This window comes from Ovis aries, chromosome 12, assembly GCF_016772045.2.
Source record: "Ovis aries strain OAR_USU_Benz2616 breed Rambouillet chromosome 12, ARS-UI_Ramb_v3.0, whole genome shotgun sequence".
Classification (NCBI taxonomy): domain Eukaryota; kingdom Metazoa; phylum Chordata; class Mammalia; order Artiodactyla; family Bovidae; genus Ovis; species Ovis aries.
This window is the reverse complement of record NC_056065.1, coordinates 70307231-70334746: the sequence shown is the minus strand read 5'-3', so window position 1 is coordinate 70334746 and position 27516 is coordinate 70307231. Positions and strand designations below refer to the sequence as shown.

General features: G+C 47.7%; 1 protein-coding gene across 1 annotated transcript; it reads right to left on the bottom strand.

Moving 5' to 3' along the window:
• Positions 1 to 437: 437 nt before the first annotated feature.
• BATF3 (basic leucine zipper ATF-like transcription factor 3) lies at positions 438 to 13706 on the bottom strand. Its single transcript, XM_027956301.3, has 3 exons — positions 13417 to 13706; positions 10598 to 10702; positions 438 to 1078 (listed from the first exon to the last, which is right to left on the bottom strand). The coding sequence occupies exons 1-3, from the start codon at positions 13492 to 13494 to the stop codon at positions 893 to 895; spliced, it is 369 nt and encodes a 122-aa protein (XP_027812102.1). The 5' UTR covers positions 13495 to 13706; the 3' UTR covers positions 438 to 892.
• Positions 13707 to 27516: the final 13810 nt, after the last annotated feature.

Below are 27516 nucleotides of genomic sequence, written 5' to 3'. Positions count from 1 at the left end.
TTCTATAAAAGGAAACTTGTTGCCTGATCCTATGAGTACTAACGGAATGGGATGTGACCAACGAGTGTACAGAGAAAACACTCAGTGTACAGTGCACAGTCTCAGGAGAAAATCAGCCTGGAATAGAAAATCTTCCATGACAATCTAGCCTGGGTGGGGAAGTTAACCAGGGTGGAGGGCCACACAGAGCATATGACGAACAGGAGTCAGGCCCAGCACACCTCTGTGCCACCCTGCTGGGGGAGGGCAGGGAGTCCCATCCCGGCCAGATGCCTCCCCATCTAGCTTGGATATGTCCTTGGGGCTGATGACCAGGAGGGGAAATCAGACCCAGGAGCTGCAAAACCACCTGAGGGAACAGGAGATGACCTCTTCAGAAAGAGGAAAGGTATTGCGTCTCTAAATTCCAAGAACTTGGCCAAAAGGAAAGAAGACAATGCCTTTTAAAAAATATTTTTATTTATTTATTTGGCCGAGCTGGGTCTTAGCTGCATCACGCAGGATCTTTCCTTGTGGCATGTGGGATCTAGTTCTCTGACTAGGGATGGAACCAGGGGCATTGGGAGCTGGGAGTCTTAGCCACTGGACCACCAAGGGAAGTCCCGACAATGCCTTTATTATGCATACGCTAGGGGAAATGATTCTGCAAGGGAAGGTACTAGCTGCCAAAGCGGAAGCACAGCGACTCCGGCCTGGCTCCGCTGCAGGCTCTGAGTCAGGCTCCTGCGGGGAAGGGGAGCGTCACGCTGAGCCTGGGCCACCGAGGACCGAACCCAGAGCTCCAAAGAGGTGACCCAGGCGCCCGGATGTGGAGAGAAGCCTCCTCCAGCAGGGGTGAAAGATACCAACTCGTTGGGCTCCTCGCTGAGCCGAGGAGGGCCGTCTCTGGGCTTCACCGGGGCAGGCAGCCGGCCACAGGGTCCGGCCGCGGCAAGGGCACAAAGTTCATGGGGCACAGCAGCAGTGGGCACACCTTCTCGTGCTCCTTCAGCGCCTCGCTCAGGTGCTTCAGCTCCTCCGTCAGCTTGCCGATCTCTCTCCGAAGCACTGTGTTTTCTTGCTCCAAGCACTCATACTCCTGAGAAGACAGGAAAGGCGCAAAATTGGCCCTGAAACCCGTGCCCTTCCTCCATCCTCCCGCAGATGTAACCGTGGGCCACGGAGCTCTCACCTCCTTCCCTGGCAGCTTCTCCTTAACGGTGCCTGCCTCCAGCCCTCGGATGTGTCTGTTCATCTGCTCCATGTCTCTCCCCTCCCACCCGGCTGAAAGGTTCTATGAGCGCTAGTTCTATGAGGGCTTTGCTTTTTTGGATCATCTTTACTGAGGGGTGTGTGTGTGTGTGTGTGCTTACTCGCTCAGCCATGTCCGACTTTTTGCAACCCCATGGACTATAGCCCACCAGGCTCCTCTGTCCATGGGACTCTCCAGACTAGAATACTGGAGTAGGGGGCCATGCCCTCCCCAGGGCATCTTCCAGAACCAGGGATCAAACCGCCGTCTCCTGTGTCTCCTGCACTGAGGTGAACTCTTTCCCTGCTGAGCCAGCAGGGAAGCCCTTACTGAGGTATAATTCATATAAAATAAAATGCACCGATTTTACATGTTTAGTTTAATGAGTTTTGACAAGCACAAACAACTGGTTTGATCGAGACGCAGAACGTCTCCATCCATCTGAAAGTTCCCTGATCTTGCTGTAGCCATGCGTTCCGGGAAACAAACTCACTCAGAAGGACAATGCAGAGGGGAGTTTATTACACTGGCGCACCCAAAGCAGAGTCTCCTCTTAGCCAAGGACTCCGACTAGTTTTTGGGAAAACCTTATATACCCTAAGTGTTCGTGCCCAAATCCACCTCCCCAGATTCCCAGAAACTAGTCTGAACAAAGGAAAAGAAAAATAGAGTTAACCCGTGATTCATATGCCTTAACCCTAGGAAGTTCAGTTCAGTTCAGTCGCTCAGTCGTGTCCGAATCTTTGCGACCCTAGGAAGTTAACAGTGGACAATTATCAATAGGCCTGTGGTCATACCCCAATAAGCATAATAGAGTGTATGATTCTATTCAGTTACATAGATAATTAAGGTATTCTTTCAGACAATGGAGAGTCTAGGTACAAGCCCTGGGGCTCTTCCTTCTGGGGGCCTGGTTTTCCAGTTGGTATGTCATTTCCAGAGATGCTGGGCATCTAGCTCAAAGTCCACAGTCTGGCCCAAGATGGAGTCCTGCTTTCAAGACGGAGCCTGTTCCGTCTGTTTCATCCTTCAATCTCCCTCTGCAGTCAGCCACCCCTGCCCCCTAGCTGCTGACCTACTTCTGAAGGTCTCTGCTGGGTTCACTTGTTTAGCCCCAGCACCAGGAAAAGTGTCTGGAACAGAACGCATGTTTGTTGAATGCTGAGTAAATGAGCGCAAAATACCTTTTGCTTTGGCTTTGTTTCAACACTCACCTAATAAGTTTCCACTATATGAGAATTTACAGAGGCTTAGAACTGGGGGCTGGTGGGGGGCGGGGGAGGAGGGTGGAACCAGAGAGCGCTTGGCCCAACCCACCCAGTGTAGAAACCTTCCCTGTGTAATCCCATCTCCAACATCCGACTCTCTCCTTCTTCCAAGGACACTTCCTGCCAACGTTTCCCAGCCGCTCTATTAGAAAGCTCCACTTTGTACTGATCTAAAATCCTTCTCCCCTTCACACCCACCTACTGGGCTTGGTTCCACCTATGGAACCACACAGAATACGTGCGATACTTTCTCAACATCACAGTTCTTGAAATGTGAGGAGATGGCCCCATACCACTTCCCCTTAGGTGTTCTACGAGCCCAACTGCCTCAGGTCCTCTGGGCTCCTTGGGTTTTAGGACTTCTGCTTCCTCTGCCCTCCTGGAGGCCATTCCCGACGTACGTTCCATTTGCCAGGGGCTCTGAGCAAACTTCCCCTAACACAGTGCGTGAGTCTGGGGAGGGCCCGGCTATGCGGAGGGCAGCTGTCTAGAGGTAGTCTGCTCTGGGTGGGACCCACATTCAAAGCCAGCTGGCTCGAGAGATTCTCCCTGAGCTTGCAGAGAAGTGCAGGATTTGCCGGCACCTGCTGCATCCCCGTCCTTGCTTGAACGACCATTTTTTAATATTTTGGCTTAAGGGTGGGCTCTACATCCACTTCTACTGAATTTCACCCTGTTTCTTGGGCACCTTCCAGCTCAGCAAAATCGTTTTGAATATTGATTATGCCAGCTCCTAAACTGGTGATACCACACAGCTCTAAGTTTTCCCCTCATTTGATGAAGCAAGTCTTTTTCTTCATCCAACTCGTTAGTAAGTCCTACAATACTCGGCCACTTGCAGAGCCTGACCTTCTTAAGGCTGACAGTCTCATTTGCATCTTGTTGAAAAGCTGTTTTCAACCATTTCTAGGTTGATTCATATGATTAGGCTTTGTCGTACCATGCATTTTCTGAGCTGGGGACCCAACCTTATTATCTTACCAGTAATGTTTAAGAAATATTACGGAAAAGTCTGATCTTCTTACAAGCATGAAGGCACATGCAAATTCTCAGCTCTCCCTCTTTGCTATTCTCCTCAACCGAGCTATCTTCCTTTTTTTGAATGTGGGCCCAGCTCAAGTCCACCACCTCCAGGAAGGCTTCCCTGATTACAGCACCTAATGAAACCACATCTCTCATTATTTGTTCTCTTCAGTCTTGTATCATAGTTCAATCTTACTTATAATAAATAAAGTCTCTCCCCAAAGATTAGAAATGTATAGCAACCAAGGGCCTCTGCTACCTTCTCCTATAACCCTTCTGACTGGCCCCAGTGCCAACATCTACGACTCCTCAACATCACTGACTCCTCAACTCTCGCCCTTGGTCTCCTCTTACCTTCTTTCCTCCCTGCCTCCTCCTTCTAGTCACCTTCCTCCCACTCAGAACAAGGGTCCCAGAGGGGTTCCATGCAGAGGCCACTGAAGCTATCCCTCTGCCCCCTGTCTTTCCAAGGCAGGCTCTCAGGGTGGCCTGGAATACTCTCCACGGCAGCAGGCCTCACCCACGTGCCCGCAGGCTGTCTGGGGGTCACTTTGGCTTCCCCAGGGGGCTGGCCACATCTGCCTGCAGCTCTCCCCCAGACCTACCACCCCCACCTCCCCAGACTCTCATCTGGCCTTTGACCAGCTCTAGTCCTGGAGTCAGAAGTCAGTCTCCTGATGCAGCAAGAGGCCCTCCGTGGGCTGGAAGGGTCTGGATAGGAGCAGGGCATGGGGGCCTAGGCACCACGGGGAGCCTGCCCACAGCAGAGGGCTCAGAGAGACTATAGCTCTGGGTAGCTTGCACATGCGTGTGTGCAAGCACGCGTGTGCACGTACACACACACACACACACACACACACACTCCATCCTGCAACTGGAAATGCTCTTCACTCCAAGTAAAATGGAGAACACGTTTGATTGGTCCCATCCCTGGTGGCTCAGATGGTAAAGAATCCACCTGCAATGCAGGAGACCTGGGTTCGATCCTTGGGTGGGGAAGATCCCCCAGAGCAGGGCATGGCAACCCGCTCCAGTATTCTTGCCTGGAGTCCTCATGGACAGAGAAGCTTGGTGGGCTACAGTCCATGGGGTCGCAAAGAGTCGGACACGACTGAACAACTAAGAACAGCACAGTGAGCTAAGATTTTAACTGGATTCCAAAGAAAAGACTCCTTCCTGTGGCAGAATATTCCAAATGGCTTTGTGTAGTTACTGAACTGTGTGGCAAGATGCTTGTGAGCTTTCCCTCTGGAAGCCACGGGGGCCACGCTGCCTAAGTTCTCTGCTTGCCCTAAACCTCCGCTCAAAAAGGCCACAGAGCGGGCGCCCAGCAGGTCCCCTGGCTGCCTTCTCCCTGGGGACTTTCTCTTCTGGGATTTAAGTTTTATTCATAAATCTGCAGAGGGGGCTTTTCATCGAGCTGAGGGAATAAAAAGAGAAGAGGTCAAAATCTTCTTCACGCAAGACCAGCTTCACAAATATTAAAAAGGGGAGTGGGAAGAGGAGGAAGAGGAGGTGAGAACACTGAGTGGGTACAGAGGGGAATGAGGAAGACCCTCTTCAGCCTGGGGAAAATTACCTGGACTTAATATGTGTGTAAGACAAGCCAAGACCGTTAGACCCTTTGTTATTTCCAAAGAGATGATCAGTCTAGCTCTGATCTTGCTGACTCTTGAGTCTCCTGCCCTGGGAGGGTTTGAGGTCACCAGGCTGCCTTCTCTGAGTATTTGCAGGACACAGCCACAGAGCAGAGATGAGAATGGGAGGTGGCGAAATCACTGCAAATCCAAGTTCTGCCTCGGAAATTAAACTGTCTCAGGCAGTGATGCCCAACTGGGGCAATCTTGGCAGTCCCCAGGGGACATTGGGAGCGGCTGGACAGCCTGGGTGGTGACAGCTGCAAAGGGCACCACTGCCTCCAGGGGGTACAGGGTTGAGCACAGATACTGCTCAATGTCCTAGGGTACACAGGACATCCCCCCCAGTGAGGAGATAGCTGACCCCAAATATCAATAGTACTATGCTTGAGAAACCCTGGTCTGAGCACCTAAGAGAGGCTGATTGAGGACTGCGGTGCTGTCTGGGTGGGGAGAGATTTGGATTCTAAGATGCCTTTGATGCAAAGACTGGTATGTGGGAACCAGGGGCCAGAGATGATAACTAAGGCGGGAAGGGAATGAGGGGAAGGGAAAGGCCATCAGGAGGACACAGACCCCCTTTCACAAGCGAGGCAACCGAGGCTCGGAGGTACAGCGACTCTTCCGAGGTCATACACACTTGGGACCTGATCCCTGACCCCAACATCAGCCGCAGCTCTCACGCAATGATAGCAATTCTGCTTTTGCTCGGCAGGGCCTGGGCCCAAATTTCCCCCATGGTGGTTACCAGCAGGAAAGGACTACTCGAACTCAGGATTTTACAATAAGTCTCTTCCCAAGCCTTAAGCTCATATGCTTCCCAGCAGAAAAATTGTGTCACCAGTCCAGGGCGGTACAAATTAGTGTCATCATCACTTTCTAAACCCGCTGAGGACTGACATGAAGCATTCTCTTAGAATATGCAATATCTGAAAACACCAGGGCGGCACACACCACAGTCATATTGCCCAAGACAGTTGTCAGCTTGTGACATTCAGGGCTCCCGAGGGTGGCACTGCTGTCTTCCTTTTCTGGCTCAAAATCCTTTCTCAGTCTTACATCTCCGGGTGCCTGGCTGGAACCAGGGTGACCCACTTCTGACACACTCGCAACTGGCCTTAGAGACCCGGACCGTCTTCTTGGGTTCCCATCTGTAAATGTGGACTCAGGTCGTGTGCCTAGTGTTCAGAGATGAATACGGGCTCAAAATCCCCAAGAGAAGGGTTAAGTGCTTTGACTGGGTGACTTGAAAAGCCACAGTGAACAGTGAGGCACACAGATATATGCTAGGAACCGCTTCTCGTCACCACAGTGTGGCTTCCAGAAACACCCGCCCGCGGGGAACTCAGACAACCCTCAAGAGTGAGCCTGGCCTCTCCCTGGCTCTGCCTGCCCAGGTGCTCCTCCCAACCAGGTGGGTTGGGGGGGGTGGTCCTGCCCTGATAGGATAGCTCCCCCATCTTTGGGGCTGGAGAGCTGGGGAAGGAGGAGGGCGCCTGAGAGGCTTGTAACAGCTGGGACTACAGGAGACCTTTCTGGATGTTGGAGGGAAGAGAGGCTCAAGAATTGAGGGGGCAGGAGAGGACGGTGGGAATTTTTAAACACATCTTGCTCTAAATATTCCCCTTCACAGTGCTCAGGAAAAGCAAACAAAGAGCTCGTGCTACCTGGAGATATTTAGCAATGGCAGCCCACCAGATGGGATAGAGAAATTCATGGGATAGAGGCTTTACTCAAGGGGACTTCCCTGGCGGTCTACTGGCTAAGACTCTATGCTTCCAGCAGAGCAGTGTGGGTTCGAGTCCTGGACCAGGAATTTAAAATCCCACAGGTCGCAGGTTTTAACAACCCGCTTTACTTTACTCTTAGGACGGGTGGGCTCCTCTCCTCAGAGGAGAGGGACTTCCTCAGGGGATCGCAGGGCAGCTGTGGACGTCAGGCCGTGGGTTTCTTGGCCCCTCGATGTCTCCCAACATGCTGGCCGCATTCCAAGTCTGAGGAGGAGGTTTCCAATCACCTCTTACTTCTCCCAACCTAGACGTGGCCTGGGAGCCCCAGGGAGCCCGCGGGGCTTTCAGCTGTGACCCACAGCAGTGTGCAGGGTCCCCTGCCCACAACCCACTGGAACACAAATTATTCATCACCACACGTCTGAACCAGACATCTCACTCTCAATGTGCAGATGTTCTTCAAAGTTTGAAAACTAGTCACCAAGGTGGCTGCTGCCACCAGCGACCAATGACACTTGAGCGTAGCTAGTGACAGTAAAGGGCTCCGTGTGGCATGGATGGAACCACTGTCCTGGCCTCCTCGACACTGTGTTTCCCAACAAAACTGGCCGTGGTGCGTGATCCTGATCCATCCTGGCAGCTCCCCAGAAAAAGAGGGGAGGCCGTGGTCTTCTGTGGAGGCCCTGGGTTTCAGAGCAATCAGCCCTGTTTCTGGAAAGGGCAGCTGGCATGGTTATGTCTATGGATAGCAGAACAAGCTAAGAACGTATGAACGGTCCTCCACCCACTGTTCTAGGAGGGATTAGGCAGGAGAAAATGTGACGAACCACCGTTAAGTTTCCCAGACATCAAGTTTGTTTGGTTATCAAATCCCACAGTGACAGAAATTGAGAGAGACCCATCTCTTTTTTTGAAGCTGTAGTAAAATATTCATGTTACCTTCCATGGGATACAGAATAAGCTCCAGGCTTTCTGAACTAATCAATACAATTAATAACAATCCTCTAACTCTGCTGGTAAAGAATCCACCTGCAATGCAGGAGACCTGGGTTTGATCCCTGGGTTGGGAAGATCCCCTAGAGAAGGGAAAGGCTACCCACTCCACTTTTCTGGCCTGGAGAATTCCATGGACTGTATAGTCCATGGGGTTGCCAAGAGTCGGACACAACTGAGCAACTTTCACTTCAGTTTCACTTTGACTCTTATCCCTCCCCAGGACAGGAATGAGATCTAATTCCTCTCCTTGTGACCCAGTGGTAGTGCCTTGCTGGCAGTGGTTCTTAATTAATACTTGTTAAAAAAAAAAACTTGTTGAGGGATTTCCCTGGGGGTCCAGTGGCTAAGGCTCCGTGCTCTCAATACAGGGGGCCCGGGTTCCCTCCTTGGTCAGAGAACTAGATCCAGCATGGCAACTAAGAGTCGGCATGCTGCAATGAAGATCGAAGATTCCAAATGCGGCAACTAAGATCTGGTGTATCCAAATAAATAGATAAAAATAAAAATTAAAAATATATATCTGTTGAATGAATCTACTTGACCTGGTTCCACGAAAGATCTTATCCAAGTCATTTAGTCACCTCTGCACACATAATCACAGAGGTCTTAAAACCGAGTATCCTCTGGTGTGTTTTGATATTAATATACTCATCTCCAACTAGAAGCTCTTCGAGAGGAAGAGCCCAGCTGTCAGGCTGACGCATGTGCTCTGAACGTAGGGCTGTGCACTGACTGAGCAACAAATCCCCTCTGGGGGTTCTTTGGTAACAGGAAGCTAGAACCAGGCTTGCTTCAGGAGCAAGGGGAGGGAAGAAAGGAGGCAAAGGACATCCCAATTCTTCTGAGGAATTTTAAAGAACAATCCAGTCTGGGACAGGCTTTCCCTGACCCTGGTCTGAAGGTCTTAATCTCTTTCTACAATGCAGACTTCCTACTTTCAAGAAAGAATCTAGCATTTATAATGTATGGCCCTCCGTGAATTTACATCAATGGGTCTCCTCTCCCTGGAGGCTGTGCATTCTAAATATGTTCTCTGCTCACTGTGAAGGGGTTTTTAGAGATAGTCATTTCCCGCTCATAAAAGCCCACAGGCTCCAATGCTGTCAACACCCTCAGACTGGCCATGCTGAGACAATCTACGGCCAGAAAGACTGGCAGGAGAGTGCAGAACCAAAACCCTTAATGACCACATCAATCCTGCGTGAAGATGAGCACAGAGCTGCCATCGATCCCTTGGACAGATCCTGGGATGCCTTCTACATCACTTCCTGACACAGAGTGGTTCCCGCGTCCTGGCTGCGAGATTATACGGGATAATACACAGGGATCTCAGGGAAGGAAAGAGTCTAGCGTCACCCTCAGGTCCCTGATTGGGGTGATGGGTCGACGGTTCATTAGCTTCATATTACAATTTGAAGACAGCTGAGAAGAGGAAGTCTCAGGATGAACAATCCCACTATTATGGCCAGGCTGCCACTAAGGAGCCTGCGGGGACCCATTTGGAGGCCTTGAAGCAGACACTGGAGATGCGGGGTTAGGGCCAGGACAGAGGTCTTGTTGCAGTGATCACTGCCTACCTGAGGGTGAGCGATGCTGGGAGCCAACAGATCAACAGATTAAATCTCCCAGGTGAGAGGACAAAAGGGTAGAGTCTGAAAGCATGGTCAGCACCAACATGTGAGAAAACAGACATGTAGAAAGGTGATCAAAGAAACAGAAAAAAGTGGTTAAGAGGGTCAGGAGAAATAGGAAGCTAAAGACCTTGCGGGGGGACTTCCCTGGTGGTCCACCGGCTAAGATTGCACACTTCCAACGCAGGGGTCCTGGGTTCAATCCCTGGTCAGGGAACTAGATTCCGCATGCTGCAACTCTAAGACCCTGCACCCTGCAATGAAGACTGAAAAACCTGAGCGCTGCGACTGAGACCCGGCACAGCCAAAGGAATAAACACAAATAAACGCTCTTTTAGAGTTACAAAAATAAAGAAGCTAAAGACCATGAATGTTCCAAGAAGCTGAGGGTTAGTGGTGTCAGAGGTCTCAGCAAGGTCAAGGATCAGGGGACTAGAATGAGGTCCCTGGACCAGGCAGTGTCAGGACACTAGCAGACTCAGCGGAGCCGTTTCTGTAGGAAATTTGCATGTCTGTGTGTGTGTGTGTGTGTGTGTGTGTGTGTGTGTGTGTGTGTGTGTGTGTTTGGGGTGCTGAAAGGATATCACAGTGACCTGGGAAATAAATGGGAACTGGGGACATCGAGACAGCAGGTCTCTTTTTAAGCAGCAGGGAGGGACTTCCCTGGTGGTCGGGTGGCCCATGCTCGCAATGCAGGAGGCCCAGGTTCCACCCCTGGTCAGGGAACTAGATCCCATATGCCATGAAAATAGATCCTGTCTGCCAAATAAATTCAATAATTTAAAAAAAAAAAAAAGAACCAGGTAAATAAAGGAGGGAAAGAAAGGAAACGGGGCACTAGCTTGAAAGGGAGTCAGGATCAAAAGGAAGTTTCCTTGCTTTAAAATTAAAAGAGAACTGTGAGATACAGCCAGTGAAGGAGCAATGAAGACTCCGGAGAGGGACGACTCCGAACGCTGGGCTGGAGGGAGGCAGCGGGATTAGATGCACCCGGCCGGAAGTGGTGATGACCAGGGCGTGGGGGCGGAGGACCACTCCCCGTCGTGGCCCTCGCGTGGCTCAGCCCCAAACACCCGCTCACCTCGTGGAGTTTGTCAGCCTTCTGGGTCTGCTTCTTCCGACTTCTCTGAGCAGCAACTCGGTTTTTCTCCCTCCTCCGGACCTTCCTGTCGTCATCCTCAGGGCTCTGGGGGAAAGGGCGTGGTCAGGTGGGATGCTGAGGCCCCTCGCCGCCCCTCCTCTGCCCACTCCCTTCATCCAGCCCTGCTCGGGAGCATCACCATGTTCGTTGCGGCCACAGCAGCGCTTGCTGCTCCATCAGCGGGGGAATCAGTGGCCCCGCGTCGAGGGAGCACTACGCATGAGCTATGGCTGGGTTAGCTGCTCCCCCGCCCTCGCCGCCCCCGAGACCTGTGTGGTGGGACTGCCATCTAAAAGATGAGGAATAAGAAACTCCGAGAGGTTGAGGAACTTGCTCCAGGTATCACAGCTAGTAGAGGGCCGAACGGGAAGTGGAACTCACGTCTGCTGGACTCCAAACCAAGTTCTCAAACCTTTCCCCCACCCACCTCCTGGGGCGTGTGCCTGGAAGAGGTGTGGTGTTGGTGTGCACTTGAGGACGGGAAAGGCAAAAGGCGGCTGCTATCTGGGACTTGCCGTGGGCCAGGCCTTCCGCCACCACACACAAACAGGTACTTTTGACATTGTGTGCAAATCACAACTATGCTGATTACCGATTGTAACCACACAACTCTCCCAACACACCAAGTGGTCCTAAAGGCCACAGGCAGCTCATCCCTTTGAACAGTGCTTGACTGACATTTTGTTTCACAGGTCAGAGCAGTTTGAATCCTAAAGCAAACTGATGATGTGTCTTGAAAGCTCTTAGCTATATATGAGATTTAACCAAACTTAGTCAAGTCCTTCAAGAGTTATTCTGAAAAGGCAGGCAGAAAAATGCACCTACAATGGTAAAAACACTTCATCCAGTTATAGAAAACAGAGGAGGGGTAGAGTATTTGCTTCCCAGAGACCTGTGAGAAGATTCCATGGAAATACTACCTTTAAAGAGTTTAGAGATCAAGAATTCAGTGGGATACAAACACAGGAAAGCTACTCAGTTATTACTATTAGTGGAAAGCAAATATTGATAACATGAAATAACAGATGTTTTCAGATATCATTTTATCAGATCTAATATTCCAAATAAGAAAGATACATAGCTCCTCAAGTTACAGTGAGTAGAGAACTTTCAGCATATGCAAGAAAATAAAGCTATGAAAGGAAAAGAAGAAAGAACATGACAGAGAGAAGTGGCCTGAAGACAGTGTTTAAGGGACCAGACACGAGCTGTTAAGATGTAGTCTTTAAGAGGCAAAGAAGTCTTGGTGGAGGTAATCAGAACACAACAGGGGGTCTGACACACAGAACTTAAGCTTTAGAAATATAGGTTCTTGGTTTTGTCCGTTATAGCAATATGGCCTTGGGTAAATGACTTACACTCTCTGATTTTTTGATTTTCTCATTTGCTGTGTGATCCATTCATTCTTTCAGTGAGTATTAACTGAGTACCTGCCATGTGCCAGGCACTGTCCTGGGCACTAGAGATGCATGTCCTGAACAAGTGGTCAGTAATCTCTGCCATGATCATCCTAACAGCCCAGCACTTGGAGCTGCATAAGATAAAACTAGATTTTATCCCAAAGCGCCACATGGTGTGTCTTCAGTAACGTCTGTTAAGACTGCTATTTTCTGTTGAGTCCCTTATAGCACTCATCACCAAATCATGCCTCTCTGGTCCTCATTGGAGATTCATAAGGCTCAAGGGAGGAGCATGCATCCTGCCCTGTAAAAGTGGACCCTCCAAACTGGAGTTAGCACCTACCACATGGTCGGACCTGACAACCAGTAGAAATATTTAATCAAGGCGGAAAGAGAGCAGCAAAATGTTGATATATTCATATATTACTAACCATGTCTCTATTAGTCCTCATAAAAATCACAAGAAGTTATATTATATTGATTTTTACACGTGGAGAAACTGAGGCTCAGAGAGGTGAAGCAGATTCCCCAAGGCTACTCAGCCTGTGTGTGGCAACGCTGAGGCCCAGACTCAGCTGTGTGACTCTCTAGCGTCACCCGATGACATTCTGCGGCAGGCACCTAACTGAGAAGCAGGGCATAACCCTGAAAAGACTCGATCCTAACGTAGTTGAGGGAGAAGTTCTCGGTCTGCCGTCCCTGCCGGCAACCTTGTGTGTTTCCCCGAGTACGCGGCTGTAAACACTGTGGTGGACTGCGCAGAGGAGCCGGCGCCCGCCGAGGGCTCTCCACCCGCCCTGAGGTTGGAGTCTGCCCACCTCGGGCCGCCACCTCGCGTCCCTGGGCCATTCGGGAGGCCGCCGGAGGAGAGTACACGCTGAGATTGCCTGGGCACGAGCCGCCCCTCGGAGCGGAATTTCCCCTCTCCACACCTTGGCCCCAGCTCGGCGCGGCGGGGAAGGACCACGCGCTCTGGCGATGGGGCGGCAGCCAGCGGCGGCGCACGGATGGCGACACCCAGGGCGGCCCAGACCCCACGTGCCGGGCAGCGTGAACAGTGCCCAGCCCTACCAGACGTCGGCGCCCTCCGACCTCTGCTCCTCTCAGGTTCAGGAGCCCAGTCACCATCCCGGACGCCCCGGGCACCTGGAGTGCGCTCGGGGCGGCCGGGCAGAGGCGCACAGCGGGGTGCCCGCGTGCCCCCACGCCGCTCGCGTCCGGCTCCCGCACTGCCCTCTACCCCTGCTCCCATCAGTCCCAAGCCGGGAGCCCCAGCACCCACCTCCTCACGCCCCTCGTAGCGCGCCCACCACTCCCCGCAACCCGGGCACCCTCCCGAGCCTCCATCTAGCTCGCTACCTGTGGCCGCGCCTGGTTCCCGGGCGCCGAGACGCTCCTGTGCAGGACGCTGCCGGCAGCCGGGAGCCCTTGCGACATGCCGGGCGCTGCTCCGGCTCGGCCCGGCCAGCCGCGCAGCCTCGCGGACGAGCGGCCGCGCGGCCCGGCGCGCCCTGCACGCGGGGCGCTGCCTACCGGCTCCCTCGGGCCGCACGCATCCCCGCGCCCCCGCACCTGCGGGCGGCCGCCTCGGCCCCGCCCCCCGGGCTTCCCGCTCCCCCGGCTCCGCCGCGCGGCGCCCGGGTTTCCCCACCCCCCGGTCCCAGCGCGCCGTCCTTCCCGTCCCGAGTCCGCCCCGCCCCGCCTTCTCCCACCCCCGCTCCGTTCCTCCTCTCCCCGCCCTCTCGCCGCACCCCGGGGTCCCAGATCCCACCCCTGCCGCCGCTTTCCGCTGGGGGCCCCCTGCTTCGTGGAAGTCACGTGGTGGCTCCGAAACCCAGAAGGGAGCGCGAAGCCCCCTCGCCAGAAGCGAGGCTGGGACAGGTTGCGGTCGTGGAGGCGCCGCGCAGCCCTGGGGGGCGTCTCTCGGCCGCTCTCGGAGAACTCGGGCTGAGAAACTCCAGTGGGAGGTTTGGGAGGGGGGGCGGTGTTTTCTTTCCCGGTCCCACCGCGGCACCTTCCTGCGCATCCGCCCGCCTTTCCCCCCGCCCGCAGGGGTGACAGTCTCGGGGGACTTTCTCTGCGCTGCGATCGGTCACGCTCCCTCCCTCCGGGGCCCCACCGGGGAGACGCAGGCCTGTGCACCTTGAGACCCACGGGGCACCCCGGGGCCTTTCTGAGGAGAGCACCTTCTCTCTCCTCTATCGCCAGTTCCGCGGGGCAGTGGGAGGGAACCAGGCGGGGCGGCCCCGGAGGGTGAATTCCCTCGGGGAGGATGGCGAGGAAGAGATTGTCCTGCAGATTTCACAGTGGCTGGGCTTCCCCGGAGCCTGGCTGGCACGGGGGACGTCCCTGGTACACAGGTTCGGGGATCTGGACCCTGCGCGCTAACGTGAAATGGACCCGATGCTTTTTCTCTCCCAAGGTTCAAGTGGCGGATGCTCTGCCCGCAAAGTTAAGATGCGGGACTTCGTGCCAGACGGAGGCCGAGGCTTGCTCCCTCCACCTGCCTGCCAGTTAAAAGATGCAAAGTCAAGCGATGTTGTACGTGATCCCAGCAAAGGAAAAAAAAAAAAAAAAGGCAAAAAAAAACAAGTGGTTACGGGTTTGTGGTCTGCGTACTGTGAGCACCGGGAAGGAAAGATAACCGCGAACCTGGGCCGGCGGGTGGGAACCAGAATCAGGAGGTCAGGCGTGCCTTCCGAGTGTGGTCGCTTAAGCTTTCAGGCTCCAGGTTCGTGGGCAGCTGTGAGGATGAAGGCGGGGTAGGGGGTGGTGAGGAGTCGGGGGTAGAGGGGCGGACACTTGTGGCTCCCAGTCCAGTGCAAGTGGCTCTCCGCGCCAGGTTTAAGACCCTTGCAAAAGTTTTGAGATGCAGCCAGCTAGAGGGCAGGGAAGCAAGTGGTGATTCTTGTCTGTGTGTGTCGGGGCTTGGACCAGCCGAGAGGAGGGTGGAGGTGCACGCGGGCCGCGGGAGGACAGAGGGTGGGCGCCTCCACGATTAAGGCTGCACAGCGGCGGAGCCCTCTCTCCGTCCGCCTGGATTTCTCTTTTATCCTTTTCTTCGCTCAGCAGAACTCATGGTGGCCCTGGGGCTATTATTCTGCCTCCTATCAAGGTACAGACTCCAATAAAGACGGGGAAATCTCCGAGTCAAGTGGTCTTTAATGTTTAGAAACACTTTCATCCCCCAGTGTTGTTTCCAACAGAAGAGCAAGATGAAAACGCAAGGACATTTAGGTGCACTCCCACGCTTCATTCTAGATATTGCTCCTTTTCTGGTCTCGCTGAGCCACATCACATTCTAGGTCCTTTGGGCTCTACCTTGCTCCTCTTCCCCCAGGGAGCCTGGAACCCATCCCCAGTACACAAGAACTCTTCACACAGGTATAGACCTACTGTTTCAGTTACTCAGGGCTTTCCTCAAATATATTAAAAGAAAGAGTCCTGGTTAACTAGTGAGAACTTACAGGACACATTAATTTGACCTACACTTACATCAAAAGGAATGAATGAAATAATGATAGAAAATAAGATCAGGAAGATAAAGCAGAATTAAATCCTTTATCAAAGCCCTGGGGATAAGACAAAGGGGAGAGAATTTTCTAAGATGAAGGTGATAGGAAAAACCCCATTGACAAGATCTGAGCAGTATAACAATGTTAAATTGACTCAGGTGACAGTATAACTAGACATTTTAAACCAGTAGATGGGGAAAAATATTCACAGTAAATCTGACAGTGGTAAAATCTTTATTATATATACAGCCCATGAAAAAGAATAAGAAAAATATTGAGACAACCTCCTAAAGGTAAATAGCAAGTGACACAAACTGGCATTCTCCAACAGAGAAAACAAGGAAAATAGATATAGGAAAAATACATGTTAAAGTAATATGACTTTTAAACTTTTAATATTTGAATTAAAATATTAATTTAATATCAAAAGAAAAAGTTGTGAAAGTGTGGTGAAATTGGTGTTCTCATATTGCACCGGTATCACTGTAAATTGGTAGAAAGCGTTGGAAAGCAGTTCTATTGTAATTTTCAAGAATCATGCAAGACATCACTTTTGACTTAGTTTTCCTAGGAAACTTCTAGAAAATCATTCAAGAAGATAATCGAAAATATTAAAGAGAAAATACTATATGAACTAAAAATTCATAAGAATATTGTAAGTGAAAAATTGTAAACAACATAAATGTCCCATTATAGGTGAACAGCTAAATAAAGTATGTTCTAACCATGGGATAGAATGTTATGCATCTTTAAAATTACAAGCATGTAGACAAATTTGCTACATGGACGATTTATTTGATAGAAGGCAAACTGGGAAAAAAAATCAGGATACAAAAGATATAACAGTAACATGTATATAAAAATATATGCATAGCACTACTGTATGTACACTTAAAAATGGCTAAGATGGTAAATTTTATGTTGTATTTTTATTTTACCACAATGAAAAAGTGTATGCATATGAGAAAAATTAGAAGGGAATATACGAAAGTTCTAGCTTTTCTATTGTGTTGGTAGGATTATAAATACTGTCACTTGTCTTTTTTAAACATTTTGGAAAATGTTTTATTACATTAACAACTTAAAATGTTTTATATTTACAAGTGATATTATCTCTCCTAGTTCTGAGCTCATTTGTTACACCAGAATGTCAACACCTCTCTGATCAAGTGGGATGTGCTAATGACAGCCTGTATTTGCTGCTTTTCTGTGCTGTTTTCTAGTTCATTTTATTTGAAATCAGAAGGAGAAATAAAAATGAAAAGGAAGAAAAGATAAACAAGAACAGACATTTCAAGTGTCTGCTTTGCTTCTTCCTCCTTTTCTCTTTATTTGTATTTTTTTCCTTTGAACTGGGAAGATTATATGATTTGGCAATTTCCTATTACTACCACAGTGACTCTGGATTGCATTTTTGGGGACAAAGGGAGGAGGTGCAAGAGGTTTATGGCTCAGTGATCAAATCCTCTGGTGATTCACTTCACAAGAAAACATTTCATTATAAAACAAAGTTGCTCAAATGCTAGAAAATCCTGCCACTGTGTCACCTTTGCTCTTCTCTTTTAGGGAAACTGGACTTCCAGTAACTACTTTCACTGCTGTTTCTCAGAAGGTGGTCCTGTGGGCTGCTGGTGGGGCTAGAGAAAGGTCCATTAAAGGCAGAGATCCCTGTGCTTACCAGAAATTGGTCATGTTCCAGGAAATGGGCACAACCATGGACTCAACAAAGATCCACACCTCATGGAGCTCAGTTCTAGAGTGCGGAGAGAGACGAAAAGCAAAACATCTGTTTAGATGGTGATACAGCCTATGGAGAAACACAAAGCGGGGACAAGAAATAGGGCCTGGTGGAGGCGGGTCAGGATTCCCAGGTGGCTCAGCGGTAAAGAACCCGCCTGCCAATGCAGGAGACACAGGAGTTGTGGGTTCGATCCCTGGGTCAGGAAGATCCCCCGGAGGAGAAAATGGCAACCTACTCAAGTGGGAAAATTGCATGGACAGAGGAGTTTGGCGGCCGCAGTCTGTGGGGTCGCAGAGTCAGAAACAACCGAGTGACTGAGCACACACCCAAGCATGCATGAGGGTAGGTCAAGCAAGGCTTTTCAGAAGGAGATGGGATAAGTTGTCCAGACTGCATTAACAGCAAGTTCAAGAGCCTCATGGGACTGTGCCTGTAGGAGAAACTGTAGGAGACTGGAGTGGACTGAGAAAGGGCTGGATACCACGAGGTGAGTTCAGAAAGGCAAAGGGCCAGGTCACGCAGGGCCACTTGGACTATTGGCTTTTTTGGAAGTGAAATGGGAAAACATCGGAATCTTTTGAGCAGAAGTGTGACATGATCTGACTGTCAGTTCTTACAGGATCACGCTGGCCACTGCATTAAGAACAGATTGAAATGGGCAGGAAGACAAAAGGAGTTGATGGCAACAAACCAGGAGAGTGGGGGTGAGGGTTTGGAAGTTGTTGAGAGTAGAGGAGCCTGAGGCCAATTTGCCAGGAAGTCAGTGGGCATCAGCTTCAAGGCCAGGACCAGAATGGGCTCTGGCAATGTGTTCATATGGTGACGGCATAATAATATTTGCACAACTGGGATATTTCAGCCATAGATGGTTCAGACCACTGTCTCTTTTCCACCCCGAAATTCCACTCAGTCCCATAAAGTCTGGTGGTATTGAAGTGGCTGTGGGCATTTGGGGGAAGGTTTAATCAGAGATATATTTATATACTGGGATACAGGGTTGTGGTTTGCAGTCTCTTCTGTCAAGTCCTATTACTGCTACCTGTATGGCTCCCAGGAATATTCCTGCTGCCCTCTGTACTAACTCACCTGACAAGGTAGGTTGTACTGAGACGTGAATATTCCTGCAAGGCCAGACGCCACACTGATGTCAGTGGTGGAAGAGAAACAAGGTTTGAAATGTACAGCCCCAGAAGCCAATCTCTGAAAATTCTTAGACTGTCACACATGTGCTATTCTAGTCAAAATAGCATTCTCTCCTCCCAGGAATGAAATCGACCATACAGCTTATACTATAATAAATGTACTATAAGGAATTTTTTTTCTTTGTTAATGGGAGTGATTGATTTGATGAAGCTTGATTATGACACTTTAACGGCTATTTAGAAATATGTTCTGGAACATTTTCAATAAAAGAGAGTACAGACTTCTGATTTTTTTCATATAGGGAGGATGACATTCTCTCTTCAAATTCATTTATGTGTAGGGTGAGGAGTTAGATGAAATAGGTGAAGGGAATAAGAGGTGCAGACTTCCGATTATAAAGTTGGTAAGTCATAGGGAGGTAATTTACAGCGTGAGAAACATATGCAATAATATTCTAGTAACTTTGTGTGGTATCAGATGGTCACTAGACTTATGACAATCATTCTATAATGTATTTAAGTGGCAAATTACTATGTTGTACATCAAAACTCACACAATATTGTACATCAACTATATTTTAATTACAATAAATGAAAAATTTGAAAATCAATGCATTTATGTATTAAAGAACTGAGAGAAAATTCCCTGGTGGTCCAATGGGTTAGGACTCTGTGCTTCCACTGCAGGAGCCCTGGGTTTGATCCCTGGTTGAGGAAAGAAGATCCCTAAAGCTTCATGGCACTGCCAACAGAAACAAAAGGAACTGAGAGAAAAAGACGCATAAAATTAGGGAAATGTAAAAGATGAGATAAGCAATTAAAATCAATAGAAAATTTTTGACAAAAATAAGCAAATTATAACAACACGTTTCAGCTTACAATGAAGCAGTAATTCATTTAGAGGAAAAAACAATGTCAAATGGAATCAGTGAATAAGCTCTTGGATTGTCTGATGACCCACAATGAGGTACAGTACATTATATAAACACAATGGAAAAACATTTACAATTCTTGCTGCCCTTATCTGAAATATTGACATTGACAAGGAAACTATACCAGTACAATGAGGACATTGTAACAAATTGGTTGATGAAGGTCATCAGTTCTAAGAATGTTTAAGATGGATCACTGGAAAATAAAACGTGAAATGTCCTAAAATATAACAACTCACACATTTGAAAAATTTAGAGATTTTTTTCGAATCTGACAACAATTCTAAAAAAATTATGTCATTACCAGTAATTTGTTGAGAGGCTGAAAGAAATTACCTAAATATTTTTAGTCAAATTTTTGTCCTTTTTATGGAAAAAAAAGAATTATCCTTCTGGTCTCTCTATAGAAAGTGAAATTACAGAAGCATTGTCTTATGAAAAGGAGAAACAGCCTCACAGACGATGAGGTTTCTGGTATATGTATGTGTATAATACATCCTACTGGTTCTGTTTCTCTGGAGAACACCGACATACACATATATTGCTTTTCCACAGGTTTACATGCGAGTTGATATTGATATACATATGTATGTGTATACATGAAGTCATACTCTAACCTTCCTTTTCACTTGAAAAAAGGGAAAGTGGAAGTCACTCAGTCTTGTCTGGGTCTTTGTGACCCCATGGAATAGTTCATGGAATTCTCCAGGCCAGAATATTGGAGTGGGTAGCCGTTCCCCATCTCCAGGGTATCTTCCCGATCCAGGGATCAAACCCAGGTTTCCCACATGGCAGGCGGATTCTTTACCAGCTGAGCCACCAGGGAAGCCCATCGATTACTCTGTTTTCAATCTTTCTGTATGCAAAAAAAGAAAAACCAATTACTCTGTTGTTTCCAGTTTCTCCATCTGTATAAACAACCTTGGTATAAATATCATTGTATTAGTCAACTCTGGTTGCCATAACAAAATAACACAGTCTGGGTGGCTTGAGCAACAAAAATGTATTTCCCACAATTCTAGAGGCCAAAAAGTCCAAGATCAAGATGCTAGCCAGCTATGTTTCCCGCAAAGATTCTTCTTGGCTTATAGAGGCTGTCTTCTCACTGTGCCCTCACATGGCAGGAAGAGAGAGAGGAAAAGACCCATTTCTATCTTCCTCTTCTTTTAAGGCCACAGTCCACTGGACCAGGGCCTTATCACCTCACTTAAACTATTACCTTATAAAGATCCTATCTCCAGTTGTAGTCACTCTGGGGTTCACATATGAATTTAGGGAGGGTATATAATAAAGCGTATAGCAATCATGGTGTAAACATATTTTTGCATTTATCTAATTATGGCCTTAAAGTTTAATTCCTAGGAAAAGAATTGCTAATCAAAAGGAAATAACATATTTTCAAGGTATTTGACTCATAGTATAAGATGGCCTTGCAATTTGATAGTCTTGCCAGCTGTGTATGAATATCCTACTAGTTAATTAGGTAACTGAGAAGTTCCAGATGTACAAGCTGGATTTAGAATAGGCAGAGGAACCAGAGATCAAATCACCAACATCTGCTGGATCACACAAAAAGCAAGGGAATTCCAGAAAACACCTACTTCTGCTTCATTGACTACACTAAAGCTTCTGACTGTGTGACTCATGACAAACTGTGGAAAATTCTGAAAGAGATGGGAATATCAGACCACCTGACCTGCCTCTTGAGAAACCTGTATGCAGGTCTAGAAGCAACGGGTTAGAACTAAACTTGGAACAACTGACTGGTTTAAAATTGGGAAAGGAGTATGTCAAGGCTGTGTATTGTCACTTTGCTTATTAACTTCTATGCAGAGCACATCATGAGAAATGCCAGGCTGGATGAATCACAAGCTGGAATCAAGATATCCAGGAGAAATATCAATAATCTCAGATATGCAGATGATACCACTCTAATGACAGAAAGTAAAGAAGAACTGAAGAGTCTCTTGATGAGGGTGAAAGAGGAGAGTGAAAGAGTGGGCTTAAAAGTCAACATTCAAACAACTAAGGTCACGGCATCTGGTCCCATGACTTCATGGCAAATAGAAGGAGAAAAAATGGAAACAGTGACAGATTTTATCTTCTTGGGCTTTAAAATCACTGTGGACAGGGACTGCAGCCATGAGATTAAAAGACGCTTGCTCCTTGGAAGAAAAGCTATGACAAAACTGACAGCTTGTTAAAAAGCAGAGACATCACTTTGCCAGCAAATGTCCATAGAGTCCAAGCTATGGTTTTTCCAGTAGTCATGTACGGATGTGAGAGTTGATCCATAAGGAAGGCTGAGCACTGAAGAATTGATGCTTTCCAACTCTGGAAAGAGTCTGGAGAAGACTCTTGAGTGTCCCTTGGACTGCAGGAGATAAAGCCAGTCCATCCTAAAGGGAATCAGTCCTGAATATTCATTGGAAGGACTGATGCTGAAGCTGAAGCTCCAATACTTTGGCTACCTGATACAAAGAGGTGACTCAACTGAAGAACAACAACAGAAAGGGTTGTTTTTAGCAACATTCCTTCTGTTGCACCTTCTATATCCACTCCTCAGAACTGCCTCCCTGGTGCCCAGGATTCCTCGAGGGGCAGGCTATGCAGGCTACAGGCCAATGCTCTACAGCCTGATTCAAAATCCATCACCACATTTTCTTCACCCAATCTTCCCACCCTTCAAGTTTTTCTCTCCCTTAGCTCTCAGACCAGAAAGACAAAGACAGCAAGTCAAACCTGAGGGTTCATATTACCTCTATTAAAGATATTTGCATTTTATTAATAAAATGAAAAGTACTGAAGATGCATTTACACAGAGGACAAATACCACACGGTGAAATTTTAGGCTCTATGGTCCTAAAAGTTGGGAAGAGATTTGGGGAGAATCCTTAATCTCATTATGTTAGCTTGTTATCTTCTTGTTTCTGCAAGTAGAATTGGCCCTGCCGAAGCAAAGAGGAAAAAAGAAAAAGGCCAAAGGAGAAAACAGGATCGGGGGAAGGAGACAGGAAAAGAAAAGAAGTTACTCGTGGTGGGATGCTAGTGTTTGGCCCAGATGTCAAAGAAGCTGGAATAGTGGCTGGAGAATTTAATCGACTGGGTTTATATCCTTGTTCTGTCTCTCTGTGTATTCATCTGCCTTTGTCTGTCTCTCTCATCTCTGCAGCTCTGGCTGCCCCTGGTCATGGCTTCCCTGAGCTCCACCCTCCATTCCTGGCCCAGCTCCTCTCATTCTCATTCATTTCCAGTTTATCTTTCTGCACCAAGACCTCCCTCCTGGGCCTCTCTCTTGGGATATCCCACAGACACCTCAGCCTCACAAGATCCACACTAAGTCTATCATCCACGCAAGCATGCTCCTCTCTGCGTCCTGGCCCACAGTCTGGGGCCAATAGCTGCCCAGCCACCAAGCAGAAATCATTGGACATCTTCCGCATCTTCCACCCGACCAATCAGGGCTGATCCTTGGTTCCCCTTCGTCACCAGGATGAAGCGCAGAAATCCCGCTTGGCCTCACATGGCTCTCGCCACCTCTCCAACCTTCTCCGCCCCCTCGACCCAGCTCAGCCCTTCGTGTGCATGCAGTTGCATTCTTGGGGTCCCCCAGGCCACACCAAGATGTGTGCACTCTCGGGTCCTGTCCTTCTGCTCCCCTCTTTCTTTTTCCATACACATCCCCTTCCCGCCCCTAAATCAGCTGACCTGATGGACATCTACTCCTTTTTCCAAAAGTAGCTGAATCATCTCTTCCTCCATGAAGACTTTCCTTACCGATCAGAATTAACTACAACACTTCCCAGGTGGTCCAGTGGTTAAGAACCCACCAGCCAACGCAGGGGACACGGTGTGATTCCTGATTCGGGACAATTCCACATGCCGAAGGGCCCCAACTACTGAGCTCACTGTCTCTAAAGCCCTGTGTTCTGCAACAAGAGAAAGCACTGCAATGAGAAGCCCACATCCAGCAATGAAGAGCAGCCCCCACTTGCCAAACTACAGACAGTGAGCGAGCAGCAGCAAAGACCCAGCACAGCCAAAAAACCGAGAATTAACTACACATCCCTTTTCTCTCCAGTACTCAGCTTCTTTAGGAAGCTTTTAAAAAAATATTCATTTACAAACGAAATACATGAATGAATTCTCTTTTTAAAAAGAAGGGATTCAACTAGTATAGATAAATGAAAAGTGATCATCGCCTCCAGTTCCCCCAGCAGTTTGACGTGTCTTTCCAGGTCTTGTTGTTTAGTTGCTAAGTCAAGTCTGACTCTTTGCGACCTCATGGACTGCAGCACACCAGACTTTCCTGTCCTTCACTATCTCCCGGAGTTTTCGCAAATTCATGTCCATTGAGTCAGTGATGCTATCTAATCATCTCATCCTCTGTTGTCCCCTTCTCCCCTTCAACCTTTCCCAGCATCAAGGTCTCTTCCAATGAGTCGGCTCTTCACATCAGGTGTCCAAAGTATTGGAGCATAAACTTCAGCATCAGTCCTTCCAGTGAATATTCTGATTCATATATTAGTGCCCTACTGTCTTTTCCTACTACATTAAAAGCTCCATGAAGGCAAAAGCAATGTTTCCTGAACCCCTCTGCCCTCCTTCCTCCCCCACTCAGCGCCTCATTGCAGGAATAACCAGCACTAGAAATGAGGGCATTGGGGCACAGAGAGCTTAAGAAATTTGCCCAGATTACCAAGGAAAAAATGGCAGAGTTAGCATTCAAACTCAGGCAGAGCGTGTACTTAGTAAGTCTTTAATTGATTAATACATAAAGAGCATTTGCACTGGGGCGTCTAGCATTTGGATTAGAAGAGTTGCCCCCAAAGAAGGTCCAGCACAGACCATCAAGGCAGATGTGACTGTGCTTAATGACTTTCAGAAGCATCATGTTAGCATAAGTCACAGAAAAATTAAGTAACTGATTTTTCTTTTTTTTTTCCCCTTCCACTTCTGTTTCCCACAGAAAGACATCTAGTAGAATAATGTTTTAACAGGTTGTGAAATACTAGTATTTAACTTATATGTAGAGTACATCATGAGAAACGCTGGACTGGAAGAAGCACAAGCTGGAATCAAGATTGCCAGGAGAAATATCAATAACCTCAGATATGCAGATGACACCACCCTTATGGCAGAAAGTGAAGAGGAACTAAAAAGCCTCTTGATGAAAGTGAAAGAGGAGAGTGAAAAAGTTGGCTTAAAGCTCAACATTCAGAAAACGAAGATCATGGCATCCGGTCCCATCACTTCATGGCAAATAGATGGGGAAACAGTGGAAACAGTGTCAGACTTTATTTTTGGGGGCTTCCCTGGTGGCTCAGAGGTTAAAGCTTCTGTCTACAGTGCGGGAGACCTGGGTTCGATCCCTGGGTCGGGAAGATCCCCTGAAGAAGGAAATGGCAATCCACTCCAGTACTCTTGCCTAGAGAATCCCATGGACAGAGGAGCTTGGTGGGCTACAGTCCATGGGGTCGCAAAGAGTAGGACGTGACTGAGCGACTTCACTTTCACTTTCACTTTCAAAATCACTGCACATGGTGATTGCAGCCATGAAATTAAAAAATGCTTACTCCTTGGAAGAAAAGTTATGACCAACCTAGGTAGCATATTCAAAAGCAGAGACATTACTTTGCCGACTAAGGTCCGTCTAGTCAAGGTATGGTTTTTCCTGTGGTCATGTATGGATGTGAGAGTTGGACTTTGAAGAAAGCTGAGCACTGAAGAATTGATGCTTTTGAACTGTGGTGTTGGAGAAGACTCTTGAGAGTCCCTTGGACTGCAAGGCAATCCAACCAGTCTATTCTGAAGGAGATCAGTCCTGGGTGTTCTTTGGAAGGACTGATGCTAAAGCTGAAACTCTAATACTTTGGCCACCTCATACGAAGGGTTGACTCACTGGAAAAGACTCTGATGCTGGGAGGGATTGGGGACCGGAGGAGAAGGGGACAACAGAGGATGAGATGGCTGGATGGCATCACCGATTCTATGGACATGAGTTTGGGTGAACTCCGGGAGTTGGTGATGGACAGGGAGGCCTGGTGTGCTGCAGTTCATGGGGTCGTAAAGAATCGGACACGACTGAGCGACTGAACTGAACTGAACTGAAGGCAACCTCAAATTATGGCATACCATAGGAATTATAATAGCCTAATATCTGAAGAGATTGCTCATTATTTTCTTTAAAACAATGAATAAGACATTCATGACTCACTTGAAAAAAAAAGTAATTTCACTCATTTCCTGTAGAACTGACCACTTTCCACAACGAATTTGTAATTTCCTTGAAGGCATCTCTAGCTTCTTGTTATGCCTAGCACACACTGGTCCCATAGCTGCTGAATGAATGAACTACGAATGACTTTCCACCAGCCAGCAGAACACTTCATTAGAAGGAGGATAATACCTTTGGTATTTCCCCAAACTCTTAAAATGGATGTTTGTGGCTGTTTCAAGGAATCTCCTTTCCCTCTTGACAACTGCCGTTGCTGTTGACTTGTTTATGGCAGAAAGAGCCTCTGGTATGTGTAAGAAAGCTGCCTGAAGTCTGCTTCTCATAAGAAACTGAGCTCATTTGTTACTCCCCGCCCAGTAGACCTCAGGGACACAAAATTGGATCAACCTTGATTCTGGGTACCTTTTACTCTGTCCTCATTGGTTCATGAATATACTTCTTTTTATTATTTGTCACTTAGTTATAAAGTAATAATACAGTGCACTAAGTCTCTTCAGCTGTGTCAACTCTTTGTGACCCCATGGACTGTAGCCCACCAGGCTTCTCTGTCCATGAAATTCTCCAGGCAAGAATACTGGAGTGGGTTGCCATGCCCTCCTCCAGGGAATCTTTCAGACTCAGGGATTGAACTTGAGTCTCCTGCAGCTCTTGCACTACAGGCAGAATCTTTACCACTGAGCCATCAGGGAAGACCCCAATAATATAGCAAACACCTCTAAACCCATCATCTAATCCAAAAACCAAAGCACTTAAGCCCTTGCATTTACTTTCAAGTTCATCCCTATTCCATCCACCTCCCTACCTTAAATATCATAAGTTTTATCATTTTGTTGCTTTTTTTGGTTAAACTTTAAAATTTTGAGATATGTGTAGATTTGCCTTTTTTTTGGCCATGTCATGCAGCAGGAAGGATCTTAATTCCCCAGCGGAGCAGAGTCTTAACCACTGGACCACCAGGGAAGTCTGAGATGCCATGTGCCCTCTACCCAGTTTCTCCTAAAATCTTGTAAAACGATAGCAAAATATTGCAAGCAGATATTGACACTGAAACAGTCAAGATACAGAACATTTCTATCACCACAAGGATCACCCATAACTTTTGGTATGGAAATCACTATTTCTATAACTTTTTCATTTCAAAAGTTTTATATAAACGCAGTCAGGCAGTATATAATCTTTTGAGATTCTTTTTTTTTTTTCACTCAGCGTAATTCTCTGGAGATTCATCCAAGTTGTTACCTGGATCAGTAATAGTTCATTTTTGCAGTTGTTGTGGCTGAGTAGTATTTTATGGTATTTTACATATTTTTATGTATTTTATATTTAGTAGTATTTTATGGTACCACAGTTTATTTAACCACTAACACATTGACAGGTACCTGGGTTGCTTCCAGTTCTTGGATATGACAAATAAAGCTGCTACAGACATTTGTATACAGGATTTTGTGTGAACATAAATCTTTACTCTTCAGGGAAAATGCCCAAGAGTGAGACCACTGGGTCATAGCACAGTTGAATGTCTAGTTTTTAAAGAACTGATCAAGTGTTTTCCAGAACAGCTGAACCATTTTAAATTCCCACCAGCAATGTATGAGTGATATTATTTCTCAGCATGTTCTCCAGCACATGTTGTTGTAACTAATTTTTATTTTAACCATTCCAATAAATATGTAATGATAGCTCACTGTGGTTTTTAATTTGTGCTTCCCTAATGGCTGACGCTGTTGAATATCTTTTCATGTGTTTATCTGCCATCCCTATACATTCTTCAGTAAACTCTCTCTTTACATCTTTTGTCCATTTTATAATTGGGTTGTTGGCTTGCTATTGATGTTTGAGAGCTCTACCTATATACCAGATACTAGTCCTTATTCAGATATATGGTTTACAA